The sequence below is a fragment of the Piliocolobus tephrosceles genome, chromosome 6, assembly GCF_002776525.5.
Source record: "Piliocolobus tephrosceles isolate RC106 chromosome 6, ASM277652v3, whole genome shotgun sequence".
Lineage (NCBI taxonomy): Eukaryota > Metazoa > Chordata > Mammalia > Primates > Cercopithecidae > Piliocolobus > Piliocolobus tephrosceles.
Window position 1 is genome coordinate 54,295,977 of NC_045439.1, and position 16,753 is coordinate 54,312,729.

At 36.6% G+C, this 16,753-nt stretch overlaps 1 protein-coding gene across 4 annotated transcripts in view; it reads left to right on the top strand.

Moving 5' to 3' along the window:
* Positions 1-16,753, top strand: part of DDHD1 (DDHD domain containing 1) — a 120,120-nt gene that overhangs the window by 88,946 nt on the left and 14,421 nt on the right. For all 4 annotated transcript variants that reach the window (XM_023230835.2, XM_023230845.2, XM_023230855.2 and 1 more), the window contains 4 exons: positions 1,329-1,435; positions 11,363-11,625; positions 13,388-13,463; positions 15,930-16,079. In XM_023230835.2, coding sequence (XP_023086603.1) covers positions 1,329-1,435; positions 11,363-11,625; positions 13,388-13,463; positions 15,930-16,079 — 596 coding nt within the window. The remainder of the gene's footprint in view (positions 1-1,328; positions 1,436-11,362; positions 11,626-13,387; positions 13,464-15,929; positions 16,080-16,753) is intronic.

Below are 16,753 nucleotides of genomic sequence, written 5' to 3' on the forward strand. Positions count from 1 at the left end.
TCTTAATATACAAAAAAATGCAACTATAAACTAACAAATTTGATTAGATTAGAATTAAGGACTTCTCTTTACCAATAGACCATAAAAAATGAAAGACAAGCCACAAACTGAGAAAAAGATGTTACAACAGAGCAACAGATATAACCGCCAAAGGTTTCATATCCAGAATAAAGGACAAGAAACTTAAGTGGGAAAGAAAAGATTTTTTAAATTTATGTATATATATTTTTTTCTAGTAATCAAGGAGATGCAAATTAAAGCCACAGTGAAGTATCGTTCATACCCATCAAGCAAAAATTTAAGAAAGTGACAATACCAAGTGTTGTTGGGGTGGTATAGCAGTGAGAGTTTTCATTCACTATTTTTGGGAATGAAACTTGGTATAGTCACTTTGGAAGATTTAACATCATCTTATAAAGTTGAAGGTGCATGTGCCCTTTGACACAGTAGTTCCACTTCTTAGAGATATACTCTAAAGAAACTCTTAAACATGTGCACCAGGAGACATGTAAAACAGTGTTATTTAGGATCATGATTTATAAGTAGTAGCAAAAAACCAGAAACTCAAATAACTCTAGAAAGAGAATGGATAAATTTTGATATAGGTATAGAGTGCATTTTATACAACAGTGAAAAAGAGTGGATTGCAGCTATATGCATCAACTTGGATGAATCTCAGAAACATAAGATTGGGTGGAAGAGTGCAAGCAAACCATAGATAATACCTCAATTTACACAGTATTCAGAATCAGGTAAAATACTTAGGCTCTGGCACATAGTAAATTCTGTAGAAGTAATTGGGTGCAGTTATTAATATTATTGGACATGTAGTAAATCTATAAGGAAAAGGAAAAGCACAATTAATACAAACCTCTTACCTGTAGTTACTTCTCCCTCTCTGCTAGAGAGGCCTGTGATCATTTCAGAATATATGGTGGATTTGTAAGATACTAGCAGTATTCTTAAACTAGATGGTATGAACATGTTTTTCTTTTTATAAATTATTCTTTAAACTGCCCATTCATAATTAAATACCTTTATTTATATGTGGCTGTATTTCACAGTAAAAACTGTTTTTGGAAATGCATAAAATGACATTTGAAGTATTTTCAGATCAGCATGGTAGTACACCTTTCACTTTTACAATTTAAAAATACATACAGCCTGTAAATATGTTGTACAACCACAAACAGCAACAATATTTCCCTTTACAATTTAAAAAAAAAAAAAAAACTTTTGCTTGTCTTTGCCTTCCTGTTATTATTACACTGTATAACAGAGACTTTCTATAAGTTTAATTTACTTGGTTTTTTTGCTTGTTTTTGTAGACACTGTTGATTCCATTACTCCTGACAAAGTACGAGGTTTAAGGGATATGCTGAACAGCAGTGCAATGGACATAATGTATTATACTAGTCCGCTTTATAGAGATGAAGTAAGTATCATGATTATCTTGCTGGTGCGTATTTTTTAGTGGTAGCTTGTAAATGTCCTGAATTTTTACATTTTTTTAAGCAAATGAGAAATTACAGGAATTCATTATAAATAGCCTACTTTTAAGAAATTTGATAGTCTTCAAACGAGATATTAGGACCCTTAATGAAACAGATACTCTCAGGTGGGGGACTGTTTAGAAAATAGCTCTTTGAGAAATAACAGTGTTCATAAATCTGATTAATTATATCTGTGACTGTTGTCTTCACAAAAGAGTTTTAGACATAAAATGTCCTTTAAATTTTTTGTATATGATGGACGTTTATTGCTTCACTTCTGTAATGAATTCGTACAGTTTTCAAATGGTAGTGGAGCTGATGCCTCCCAAGAGTAACACTGGGGCAAGAGGTGAAGGTTTATTCAAGAAGATGAGAGAATCTCCACCAAATGCATTTTGTCACTTTATTGATAACAGGGAAAGGAATTCTGTTTAGTAGGAATAACTAACATTTGTTAATTGCCTAACGTGTTAACTTATTTAATCCTTATTTTAAAAAATCCTGTGAAGTAGGTATGATTAGTATCCTCTCCTGATGCCAAGAGAGACTTTAAGGCTTGCTCATTGTGTCTCGCTTAATAAGTGGCAGAGCCAGTATTTGAACCCAGGCAATATAGCTTCACAGCTTACACTGTTTACCACTTCTCTCCTCTGTGTTCACAAGATAGCCAGTCTCTCAGTTATTTATTGGCTGATTATTTTGACTTTCCTGGGCCTTTAATCAGTAAATATTTAGTGAGCCCTACTCTGTGCCAAACACAGGCTAACAGGGGGCCACTTTACTGCAGACTCTTACCCTTCATTAGCAGGGAGACAGGGAAAATCAGTACAAGTGTTTGAAAGTAAGATCTGTCACGTTGGTAAAATTTATTTATCAGGAATCCCAGGTAAGATTTGATAATATTTATGTATACTGAATCAGCTGGCTAAAGGTGTTTTGAACTAAGAATATGGTCTACATGTTTATTGAAAATGTGTTTATTGAGAACTATGTATAAGATACTGTACAAGGATCTTGTATAAGGGGGAGTCTCTGCCTTCAAGAAAGGTTAAAATATTATAATACGTAGGTCCACATTTATGAAATGTGTGGAAGGAAGAGAAATCCATGGAAATTTTTGCAATTATTCTTTTTTTCCCTCTGAAAAAAGCATTTAGGCTTATTGCTATAGTACTTAAGATAAATTACATTTCCATATTTCATCATAATTATATATGGCCCCAGTTTTTGTTCTAAAAACCATGCAGTAGAAATTACTTTTTGCAAAGTGTATATGGGCTCTAGAGATATAGACTGCCTGATTCCAGTCCCACTGTAACACTTAATTTCTGTATGGCTTCTCTATCTGCAAAGTGGATATTCTAACAAGTAGCTACTTCATAGCATTCTTGTAAAGATTAATTGAGGTAATGCTTATATTAACATGTGGCACATGGCAGTCAAGAATTACTATTATTACAGGTACTATAATATCAAATCATTTTAGTTTTTGAATTCTGAGTAACATTCTCCAATCCTGAAACAGACATGTTGCTGCCTATAGATACCTCTGCTTTCATAAGAGAAAGAAGGGTTTGATGTTTTCTGTGGGAGCTTTCTTTTATCAATTTTTTTAATCTAAAAATATTCCTAACTAAGCTTTGAAAAACTAAGTATGGAGTGGAGCCTGACAGGATTTTGTGTATATGTTTTCTGTATAAAGATCTTAGATTGCTTAAGGTTCCATAACCTATAACTATCTTTATAATAGACATGTAAAGCATTTCAGAGTTAACAGGTTTATTGTTTTATATGTATTAACTTATAAATGTAATTTGCCAAATATTTTCTGAGCACATTTTGACACATTTTGTTTTTTTAAGCTAGTAAAGTGGCATAAACTTGGCAAAGGAAGTAACAGATAGTATCGTTTGTATCTCATTTCTCCCCAATATTTTTATGTTCTTGAGGATGAAAAAAGGAAAAAACAGTTCTATCCCATACCCCAATTCTATCTTTATAAATTCAAGTGAGCAATAACAAGGTTCTAACCCAAAATAGTGTTAATAGGAATAAAGAGAAGAGATAGATGCAAAATATGATAGAATTAAGTGGTCTTGAAATGATTTGTTATGGGTGATACAGGAAGGGAAGAGACAGACGATGCTTACAATTTCTAGCTTAGGCAACTCATAGATGGTTCTGATATTAACTATAAATGGAGGACGGGGAAGCAGATTTTTGTAGGGGAAGAGAGGAGAACATAAGGAAAATAATGAATTATACTTGTAAATTTTTGGTATGTTTACGATTCCCTTCTGGAGTTGTATAGCACAGACTATAATATTAGAAGTGAAACCAGTGAGAGTGCAGGGAGGAGGATATCAGAGCGCATGTTACCATACGCATACACATACCTGCATATGTATGATTGGTGGTACCCCTAAGAGGGCTCAAAGCTCTCTGGTCATTGGCTAGTGGTAACTGAGCAAATGGTCACTTTCTGTAATGCTCTTATATGTGGAAAGATAATTGTCCTCAGAATGGAACTGAATAAAATAGATAGTAGGAAGAGGGAACCAATGGCTATGATAAATGGGGGGCAAAGGGAACACCTAGTCCTTTGAATTAGTTTGTCTTTTGATCCAGATGAATTTCATGGGAGAGCATGAGAACTTGTGACTGAAATTCATCAGCAATCTTTAGCAGTGATTTTCAAACATCCCTGATGAGAATAATTTCTATACTCATTAAAAATAACAGCAAAAATAAACCCAGGGTGGGGGTGGTGGGTACTGGAATTTGAGGGTATCATTGTAAATTCAACAATTTCTAAAATATGCATGTGTGTTGTGAGTATTACTTATATATGTAGGTGAATATGTATATATACAGGCATACCTCAGAGATACTGTAGATTTGCTTTCAGACCACTGCAACAAAGTGAATGTCACAATAAAGCAATAAAAACAATTAAGCAAGTCATGCAAATTTTTTGGTTTCCCAGTGCATAGAAAATTATGGTTATGCTATACTGTAGTCTGTTAAGTGTGCAACAGCATTATGTCTAAACAAGTGTACATACCTTAATTTAAAAATACTTCATTGCTATAAAATACACACAGACATGAAGTGAGCACTGTTGGAAAAGTGGCAACAGTAGATTTACTCAGTGCAGGGCTGCCACAAACCTTCAATGTAAATGCAGTGTCTACAAAGTGCCATAAAACAGGGTATGCCTGTTCATGCATGTACTTCCTAACCTTGCCCACTGAAGTGGCCAGTAAGCAAAGACACCCTAACCGAGCACATCTAGCACCCAGATCTCTTCCTCTAGTGCTATTATTTCCCACTGAGGAAAATCAGGGTTCCTCAGGAAAATGGCTGATTCTGGGGCTGGAGCAACTTGTTATGACAGAAGGTAGGAAGATGCTCAAAAGAATTATGGGGTAGGTCACAGGAACACAGGGCCAAATTAAGCAGCTCTCACTGGCCAAATCTGGAACAATTTGAGCACCAAAAGTATTATTTATAAATCATTGAAAAAATTATTATAAGTTCATATTGACTATAAATAAATACATGGGGAGAAAGGAGAATCCTTGCTTACAGTATAATGCCAAAGGCCAACTGATGGAGGGAATCCTGGAGTTGGAAAACCGTTTTGCAGCTATCGTGGTAGGATCAGGTAAGAGAAGACTGGACACAAATCATCGATAGATACTAAATTGAAGGCAGTATTTTGATGAGGAGCAGGATATTTACATGGTCATAAAATATATCCCCACAAACTGATTATTCATTTAAGAAAGAGCAACAATAATTATACACTGGAGAAATCAAGCAGTACCTAAACTGGGTATTCCTGAGGAGCAGATGGACATTATGCACCTCTGGATATGACACACAGAGGAGAACACATCACTTATACAGTATTCTGACAATGAGGAAACATCAGACAAACACAAAATGAGGATGTTGTAATGAAAAGCAGGAATGACACTGTATTCTTTAAAAATATCATTATCAGGCTGGGTTCAGTGGCACATGCCTGTAATCCCAGCCCTTTGTGAGGCCAAGGTAGCAGGATCATTTGAGGCCTGGAGTTCTAAACCAGCCTGGACAACATAGCCAGACCCCGTCTCTACCAAAAATACTTTTTTAAAAATTAGCCATGTATGGTGGTTTGGGCCTGTAGTCCCAGCTGCTCAGAATGCTGAGGCCGGGAAGGATTCCTTGAGCCTGGGAGGTCGAGGCTGCAGTGAGCTGTTCTCACACCACTGTACTCCAACCTGGGTGACAGAGTGAGACCCCATCTCAAAAAAAAAGAAAAAGAAAATCAGTATCATAAAGGCAGAGTGGCTGCGGAAAATGTTCCTGATTAAAGGATGCTAAAGAGACATGTAGCTAATGCCATATCTAAATTGAAGAATTTAGGGGTAAAAGACTGTGGCATATATAATATATCCTCAAATGATTCTCAAAAAAGGTGAGGTTTTATATGTTTATCATAGAAACAGAACAAGTGAATAAAACAAGTGGGATACAATGCTAACAATATGTGAACCTGGGTAAAGGTTATATGAGTGATCTTTGTGTTATTTTTATTTTGCAACATTTTATATATTTGAAATTATTTTCAAATTAGAAGAGGCCGGGCCAGGCTCGGTGGCTTACACCTGTAATTCCAACACTTTGGGAGGCCGAGGCAGGTGAATTACCTTAGGTTGGGAGTTTGAGACCAGCCTGACCAACATGGAGAAACCCCGTCTCCACTAAAAATACAAAATTAGCCGTGCGTGGTGGCAAGTGCCTGTAATCCCAGCTACTTGGGAGGCTGAGGCAGGGGAATGGCATGAACCCGGGAGGCTGAGCTTGCAGTGAGCCGAGATCGCGCCACTGCACTCCAGCCTGGGTGACAGAGCGAGACTTCGTCTCAAAGAAAAGTGGCCGGACATGGTGGCTTATGCTAGTAATCCCAGCACTTTGGGAGGCCAAGACGGGCAGATCACTTGAGGCTGGAAGTTCAGACCAGCCTGGCCAACATGGCAAAACTCTGTCTCTACTAAAAATAGAAAAATTAGCCAGGCATGGTGACAGGCACCTGTAGTCCCAGCTACTCATGAGGGCAAGGCAGAAGAATCTCTTGAACCCGGGAGGCGGAGGTTGCAGTTAGCCGAGGTCACGCCATTGCACTCCAGCCTGGGCCACAGAGGGAGAGCCCATCTCATTTAAAGAAAAAAAAAAAAGATCTCCCAGAGATTCTAGATTCTCATTCGGTGGTTCTGAGATGGAGCCTGTGATTTTGTATTTTTAACAGTTCCCCTACTTGATACTATCCCAGGAATTCTGGGAAAACACTGCTTAAGGCATTGTGAAGAACAAAAGGGATGCTTCCTAAGTGAGAGGAAGGCAAACTTTTTTTTTTTTTTTTTTTTTTTTTGGAGACAGGGTATCACAGAGGCCAGAGTGCAATGGTAGGATCTCAGCTCACTGCAGCCTCCATCTTCTGGCCTCAAGTGATTCTTATGCCTCAGCCTCCTGAATAGCTGGGGCTATAGGCACGCACCAATACACCCAGCCAGTTTTTGTGTTTTTAGTAAAGACAGGGTTTCACCATGTTTCCCAGGCTGGTCTTGAACTCCTGACTTCAAGTGATCGTCCCACCTCGGCCTTCCAAAGTGCTGGGATTACAGGTGTGAGCCACTGTGCCTGGCGTATTCCTATTTTTAAAAAAGAGAAGTTGATTCTGTAAATTAAAATCTATTAACATGAGATTGGTGTTAGGCAATATTCTAGGATAAATTATTTAAAAGTATATGTTTCCTTAGGGAAGGAATGATTTCGAGTAAATCACATGCCTGGTGAATGAACCTTGTTTGGTTTATTTGTGAGACATTTTAAAGAGCCTTTTCCCCCCTTCTTCTCTGAGCCTTTGTAGTCAAATAGATGGAGATTCAAAGCCTGCCACTTCTATAATCCCAGCACTTTGGGAAGCCAAGGCAGGCAGATCACTTGAGGTCAGGAATTCGAGACCAGCCTGACCAACATGGTGAAACCCCGCCTCTACTAAAAATACAAAAATTAGCCAGGCATGGTGGTGCACACCTGTAATCTCAGCTACTTAGGAGGCTGAGGCAGGAGAATCACTTGAACCTGGGAGGCAGAGGTTGCGGTGAGCCGAGATCGCACCACTGCACTCCAGCCTGGGTGACAGAGGGAAACTTCATCTAAAAAAAGCAAAAACAACGACAACAACAAAACCTACCACTTAACCAGCTCTGTGTTCTTAGATCAAATTTCTCACTTTCTTAGCTTTCCCACTTATAAAATGGGATAAAATATGTACTGATAAAGTTTGTCATTAGGATTAAAGATGAAATGTGTATAAAGTTTCCAGTACAATTCATGGTCCTTAGACATTCAAGTTATGATTGATTCTGTGTATATTTGTATTTATATATTTCAAGGGCCGCCATATTTTTAATAGACTTATTCTGTTAACTCTAAAAAGTAAAGGTCAGTGGATAGAAAATATGGGAAGGAACATGTTTGTTTACTGTATGGAGCTTTGTAGTAACAAAGCTGTCGCTAAAGATAGAAGTGGACACTTTAAAAATGGAGATATGCACTAAAGTAGAGACTGAGTGACTACTTCTCAGGGATGCTACTGAAGGGACTCCTAGCTTCACAGCAGTTTAAATTAGATCATCGCTGAGGTCCCTTTTAACTCTCACAGTCTTACATGCTCATGGGAGAACCCTAATTAATGATTTTCCTAATAATTCCTGAAAAGTCATGGTTAGGGGAAGAGTTGTGTATATCAATCAGTACTTCTCAGATGACTTTCTGAGGACCAGTTTAAAAAATATCAACCAAAAAAATTAATTTCAGACTATCAAGAGATCATCAGAGAGCCTTTGGCCCTTACTTCAACCCTAAAGTAACACAAGAAATCCAGAGAGAACTGTACGTCTTGTGTAAATCTGAACTCTCTTTTCAGTAGCTTTTAAAAATGAAGAATTATATAGAGAATTGTCCTAGCTGTATCTTGACATTATTTGAATTATATAATTGACGTATATGACTAGAACTCTCTAAATTACATTTTCTCATCACAATTTCTTGAAGCAGGGAGAGCAAAGGACTAACTCTATTCCTCAGCCATATTTTGTGTGTTTGGTCTCAACTCTTTGAAACTCCCTGGTTTTTCCTCCTTACGTTCATTTCCTTCATAAATTTTTACTCTTGAGCAGTGGTCATGGAAATTAGAAATTGTTTTAAACTTTTAAAAAGCTATCCAGTGCTTACTGTGTAAGAGGTTTGCTGACTTGATTAGATCATATTATAGATCTAATAGATAATAAAGTTAAGATCCCAGGGTATATTGTTAATCTTGGCTGAGATGTCCCAAATGAATACACTTGGTCACAAAGGGATCCTAATTGGGAGAATATAATTGGATCAGAAACGAGAAGGAAAAGAAAAAGAAATTCCAATTAGAGTAAACTTGTTGGATACAATATAGATATGAATTTCTCCTTTCACTGATGAGCAGATGAGATACAGAAGCATTTAGAGGTAGTACAAAGCTGTTTAAAAAGTTGGCTTTCAGAATCATAATGTCTGACCACAGATGTCCCATATATATGCATAAGCAGTAGAAAAAGAAAATGCTACCATATTCAGATATGCTCTAATAAGGAAATACAAAGGCCATTTCTATTCAAGTGTGTAATTGTTAAAACAGATGACATCATCAGCTCTTCAGAAACTGTCTGTGCTATGCCTCATTCCATAGTGAAATATTTTAGTATCAAATAGACTTTCTCTGCCTTAGATAATTTGATCTTGTTTTTTTACCCATATGTGATTGCCAAACTAATGAAGTATTTGGTGTAGTGAGAGATGTTTTAAAATTTTTGAATATGAAATAGGTTAATTACTGGTAGTGTTATTTCCTTTTTAAAAAAAAAACTTTAATATGGGAGTAGGCTGGCATTTTATAAAAACAAAAAGATTGGGTATGTTTTGTCAGAGTACTAAAGTATGTATCTGTTAGTGCTTTGAGATTTACGTGGTACAAGTCTTAAAATCAAGGTCTTCAAAAATAAAAACAATTAAGAACTGTTGCTTTTAAAGGAAATTATTTTATCTAAGCATTAGCCTTCTCCGTACCTACCTTATGTAGATTGTAAATCAGGGAAAGAATGAAATTTTAGGGATTGGTTGATATTGTTAGCAAAGCCAAATCCAAAGCATATTATAGCTTCCTTCAAACAGCAATATAGTATTTCACACTGCATATTCCTGAAACTATATTAATTAGAGTTTTCCTTACAACTCATGTCTTAGAAGATATTTATGTACATTGCCATTAAATCAGTAGTTTCTAAGGTGTGGTCCTCAGGCCAGTAGCATCAACATCTTCTGGGAGCATAATGAAATGCAAATTCCCAGGCCACATCTCAGCACTTCGGGATGAAAAAGTCTGGGATGGAACCTAGAAATCTGTATTTAACAAGCCTTCCGGGTTATCCTGATGCATGTTGCAAATTGGAGAACCATTGCACTAAAGCATGTAATTCTTTTTTACTTCCTGATGAAAAAAAGAGTCTAATTAAAATAAAACTTTGGCATTTCTCCCTAGAGAAAAGGCAGCTTATCATCCTTCCACATGCTTCAAGCTTGTCTTTTCCTTTTCTTTCTTCATCAGCTGAATATATTTCATCAGACATGATAGTTTCAGAGCTTTGACTAGACCTTTAGCTTTAACCAGTATTGCATTGTGAAGCTCTGAGATGTCAACAGAGACCATCATCCCTTTATTCATGTCACTGCTAACCCTGCCAATCATAAAGTACATAAAGAATGATTTTCAGGTTGTGTCAGCAGATAAAGAATTTTCAGTAAAAGTTGATAGTGGCTAGTTTTCTCTTGAGACATAGTAACAAGCTTGAAAATGGAAGCAACAAATAACTAATATTTATATGTCAGAGTAGCAGCTGATATATTAAGAAGTACTGAAATGAGAAATTGAACATCCAGCAGGAAATTCATAATCGAGTAGAAGTAAGCAGTGGTAGGAAGAAGATAAGACTGCCTTAAAACTCAGGTCAGGGCCCAGGATGGGTTTGAGTAACAAGAGAACCTTATTCTGACTTTATGGAATATTTCAGTAATATTTGTTAAAGCTTAATTTCAAAGAAAGCAGTTTTACAAAGAAAAATTATGAAAATACTCCCCATATTGTTAACCTCTAAACTTAAAATAGCCCTGCTTTCCAGATATAGAAAGCAACTTTTTACTTTTATATCTGTATTGCCAACTTAGTGGGAATTTTGAAATATCCAGTAGATCAACTTTGGTTTTTTCTTCATACAGTGGCCTTTTATTACATTACTCTATCTAAAAGCACAATAATTTATAATATGTTAGTATACCTATCAGCATAAGCCCAGATACTCATTTTCTAAAATTTACTGACTAAAAACTGCAAGGTACAAAAATTTAAAATTGCATGTGGGTAAGTTACAACAAAAAAGCAATTTACAGGGGTCTTTGAAAATCTTACTAGTATCTGCGTAGAACTTTGTTTTTTTTTTTTTTTTTTAATCTATGGAACTACTGGCCTATACAGTTTTAGGTTTAAGGACTACAAAAGGATCTATGTAATATCTGCTTATATTCTTAGTGATGATATGGATTATAATAGTATGTATACCTTTCTTCATTCCTGCAAGATTTTGAAAGACCTAAGTTAATTTTAATAACCTAGGTATGTTTAATCAGTAATGTATGTTTTTCTACCTCAATGTATTTGAGTTTAGAATAAGTGTATAGTAGTCAATGACAACTCTAATATGATAATGTTTTCTTATTTCAAACAGCTAGTTAAAGGCCTTCAGCAAGAGCTGAATCGATTATATTCCCTTTTCTGTTCTCGGAATCCAGACTTTGAAGAAAAAGGGGGTAAAGTCTCAATAGTATCACATTCCCTGGGATGTGTAATTACTTATGACATAATGACTGGCTGGAATCCAGTTCGACTCTATGAACAGTTGCTGCAAAAGGAAGAAGAGTTGCCTGATGAACGATGGATGAGCTATGAAGAACGACATCTTCTCGATGAACTCTATATAACAAAACGACGGTAAAATATCCTAATCTTTTGAAAAATTTTTAAATGTCTTTATGGAATTACCGAACCTCTTAGGAGAAAACTAAGAATTTCATGATAAAGAAATAATGCATTGTTCAGGATACAACGATTACTATATAGCATGCGTAATCAAGCTAGAGACTGTTGATTTTCGTCCTAATTACATGCATTTTCCTGTAGCATAAAATAAATTCTTTTGTTATTCTCCTTGTTTTCCTTTCATCTTTTCTTCACAATTTGTTAGGAGTGAAATTTAAAACTTATTCCAAGCTTAGTCACTGCATAGAATCCTTATTGAAAATGTTTACCAGTTTATAATCTTTTATAGTTTTACTGGCCTTTCGAGGTGGGTTTCTGCCTTTCTTACTGTTCTGAAAATAATTTTTAAGCACTTTTTTTGGCAAATATATTTTTATACATATGTTATATATAAACATCATTATGTGTTATATAATTATAAATAGATTTTATAATTATTTAATCATTTGTGGCCTTCCCGATGCTATCTTTTAATTATTTGCTACATTCCTATCTTCATCTCTAGTTACATGCCTTATCTTCTTTGTTTTCTTTATCTGATTAATTCTAATATAACAATGAAAAATCATTCATTTTGATAATTTACTGGCATATTAAAACAAATGTGCTAATTGACTAAAAGTTTTACTCGTTTCGTTTTTGTCTTATAGATGTTAACTGAAGATTTCATTTAGAATCTTATTAAGTACCATAGGCTAGACACATAAATATTATAGTGTCAAAATAATTGATAGTTTTGAAATAAAATGTCATGTTTGGCAAGACTTGGAGCAGCATTTTAGATGTATAAATCCAGTAAAACTTAAAAAAAAAAAAAAAGCATGGAAAATAACAGATTTTTTTTTTTTTTTGGAGACGGAGTCTTGCTCCGTCGCCCAGGCTGGAGTGCAGTGGCACAATCTCAGCTCACTACAACCTCTGTCTTCCAGGTTCAAGTGATTCTCCTGTCCCCGCCTCCCCAGTAGCTGGAATTACAGGCATCTGCTACCACGCCCAGCTCATTTTTGTATTTTTAGTAGAGATGAGGTTTCACCATGTTGGCCGGACTGGTCTTGAACTCCTGACCTTAAGTGATCCACCCACCTGAGCCTCCCAAAGTGCTGGGATTCCAGACACGAGCTACTGTGCCTGGCCAACTATAGCTTTAAAATAATAATAATAATAATAATAATAATAATAATAATAATAATAATAATAACTTAATTCCATAGTTTACTAAATGTAAGTAGCTATGAAACGTTGTAATTGAAAATGATGTTCATCACAGAGAAGGGTTAGACTATGGTTCACCTGTATTTTGGACAGTCATAGTTGTTAAAAAAAAATTGAAGTAGGTCAGGAGGCAATGAAATGAAAAGATCTCTGAAGTCTTAAGTATAGAAAAGAGAGATAGAACAGTATATATGGTATTAACCATTTGGTATAATTTTTTTAAAGGTGTATATGTGCTTGTATGTGACACATTTTACTACAAAAAAAGCCATTAACAGCAGGTATCATGACAACTGGGGGTACTTTTACTAATTATTTCATAAATTTTTATACACTTTCTGTACTGTGGCAGAGAAATTTATTAAATACTGTCAACCAGGATTAATGTGAGAGATAATGGGCCATCATCATCTGCATCTTTATACTTTAGTAAGCTAGCAAGCATCTAATATTTATGAAATTATAAATATGTGTGTGTATATAATCTCATACCCCTTCTTAGGCTGAAAGAAATAGAAGAACGGCTGCATGGATTGAAAGCATCATCTATGACACAAACACCTGCCTTAAAATTTAAGGTAAGGAAAGAGCAATGTGTTCTTCAACATTGATCTCAGTATTTTTTTTTAACGTCGTTTGAAATATGCCGTTAGGATTCAAATGGAAAGTTTATTGTCCTTTCAAAATAAATATTTATTCAACATATACTGTATGTTGGACACTGCTAGTTTCTGGTTGTACAAAGAAAAGAATAGACAAGTCAGTTCCCCAGTCCTCAGGTTGTACAACACAGTATTATTAATGCTATTATCAGTATACAGAATAATGTATGTACCAGAGGGAGGTTCTAACTTTGCCTGCAAAAGTTTACAAAGGAGTGATATTTGTACTTGGTCTCAGTAAGTTAGATATTGCCAAGGGAAAGAAAGGAGAGATGCTATTCTGTGTAAGAGGAATGGCATAAACAGAGGCATGGAGGGGTGTAACTTCATATACCCTAAGAAACATCAACTAATCTAGAATAGTGGTAAAGAAAAATAGAGACTGATGAGAAATATTTACTATTTAGAGTTAAGAAATCATAATGACCACCTAGTTGGTCAGTGGTGAGAAAAAATCAGAGGAAGTATATGAGTAATGATTCCAGGGATGGAAAGCTGGCATTTCAGTGGATGAACAATATATGACAAAAGCACAAGACAGAGGTGCACAGGGTTAGCTTGGAGCTGGGCGAGCAAACTTAATTTAGCTAGAATATACAGGAGTCAGAACAAGGAGACAGTAAGAGAGCAGGAATAGCTAGAAATAATGAACTTGTATTTGATATGGGCATTGGGAAGCTTTGCAGGGTTTTTAAGTATCATAATTACCTGTTGAAAGCAGTGTTTTAGGAAAATGTGGCAGAGGTATCAGCATTGACTAGACTATTGGAAAGGACATAACTTGTAGCTGGATAACAAATAACTTGTTTGCAGTGTTAAATGGGAAATGTCATAAGTTTCCTAATACTCATTTCCTGTTGAATATTTGCTCATGTCTAGTATACTATATTGCCTCTTCTTGAAATGTGTTTCTTTTATCACAAGAACTTACACAGGTTAAGATGTGGAATGATACAGAAATTGCTTTAAAACATCAGGAGTTTTTTTATTGAATCTATCTCCATTACTTACAAAGTGTTTAAGATATACACACACACGCACGCACACCATACATTTAAAACCATATGGTAAGTTATAACATATTTTTAAAAGCCATAAGAGTATGGTCTTTGGAGTAATCCCATTGTAGAATTTGAGTTTCATCTCTATCATCATTACTTTTTTTTTTTTTTTTCTCTGTCGCCCAGGCTGGAGTGCAGCAGCGTGATCTTGGCTCACTGCAACCTCTGCCTCTCCAGTTCAAGCGATTCTCCTGCCTCAGCCTCCCGAGTAGCTGGTTGTACAGGTGCCTGCCACCACGCCCAGCTAATTTTTGTATTTTTAGTAGAGATGGGGTTTCACCATGTTGGCTAGGCTGGTCTCAAACTCCTGATCTTGTGATCCACCCATCTCGGCCTCCCAAAGTGCTGGGATTACAAGCGTGAGCCACGGCACCCAGCCTATCAGACTTTTTATTCTCAAAAATAAACCAGGTATGGCCAGGCACGGTGGCTCACGCCTGTAATCCCCACACTTTGGGAGGCCAAGGTGGGCGGATCACGAGGTCAGGAGATCGAGACTATCCTGACTAACAGGGTAAAACCCCATCTCTACTAAAAATACAAAAAAAAATTAGCCGGGCGCGGTGGAGGGCGCCTGTGGTCCCAGCTCCTCAGGAGGCTGAGGCAGGAGAACCGTGTGAACCCTGGAGGCAGAGCTTGCAGTGAGCTGAGATCGCACCACCACTGCACTCCAGCCTGAGTGACAGAGTCTCAAAAAATAATAATGAAATAAAATAAACCAAGTTATTTCCCACCTTGGCTTTAGTTCACTTGGTTCTATCAGTCTGGAATGTTATTCTTTCCAGCACCAATATCCAGCCTCAGCTGTAGAAAGCTTTTTCGTCTTTTACTGGCCAATGCAAATGCTACCTCCTCTGTAAAGCCTTCAAAGTTGGAATTATTTTTTTCACTCTCTTAAAGCATTCTTTCCCTCTGTTATGCACGTATTTTATTCTGCTTTACCCACAGGACTGTAAACTTTGGGTGCAGAAGCTGTGCCTTATTGGTCTTTATATCCATCACAGCACCTAGCGTATTACTTCACACAAAGTAGTACCTCAATAAATATTTGATTAGTGTATACAAATATTAAAGAAAACGATCCTTATCTTCCTTTTATTCAACTTGCATTAGATTTAAAGATAATGAAGTATCTCATGGTAATAGATTATTCTAGAATAGTTAATGGGTAGCAGAGCCCATCTGGATAACTCTTATGAAAAATGAATATACTCAGAGATAATTTTATTATTTGTATTTTGCCATATACTGTTATGCCCAAATTTTGTTGAAAAATAACACTTCACTATTTTTCAACTTTAAGATGACTTTATCATTTTAGGTTGAGAATTTCTTCTGTATGGGATCCCCATTAGCAGTTTTCTTGGCGTTGCGTGGCATCCGCCCAGGAAATACTGGAAGTCAAGACCATATTTTGCCTAGAGAGATTTGTAACCGGTTACTAAATATTTTTCATCCTACAGATCCAGTGGTGAGTTGCAATATAGACTTTTTTTTTCTCAATGTCAAATTGTTCCTAAAAAGAATCTTATCAGCTGTGGCTCACGCCTGTAATCCCAGCACTTTGGGAGGCTGAGGCGGGCAGATCACCAGAGGTCAGGACTTCAAGACTAGCCTGACCAACATGGTGAAACTTCGTCTGTACTAAAAATACAGAAAATTAGCTGGGCATGGTAGTGCGTGCCTGTAAGGCAGGAGAATCACTTGAACCTGGGAGGTGGAGGTTGGAATGAGCCAGGATCATGCCACTGCACTCCAGCTTGGGTGACAGAGTAGGGAGACTCCATCTCAAAAAAAAAAAAAAAAAAAAAGCCAGGCACGGTGTTCATGGCTATAATCCCAGCACTTTGGGAGGCCAAGGCAGGCGGATTGCCTGAGCTCAAGTTCGAGACTAGCCTGGGCAACATGGTGAAACTTCATCTCTACTAAAATACAAAAAATTAGCTGGGCATGGCTGTAATCCCAGCTACTTGGGAGGCTGAGGCAATAGTATCGCTTAAACCTGGGATGCAGAGGTTGCGGTTAGCTGAGATTGTGCCACTGCACTCCAGCCTGGGCAACACAGTGAGACTCCGTCTCCAAAAAATAAAAATCTATCTAAGACATCTTACAAGGTGCCATGGAATTAACGAATAACACTTCATT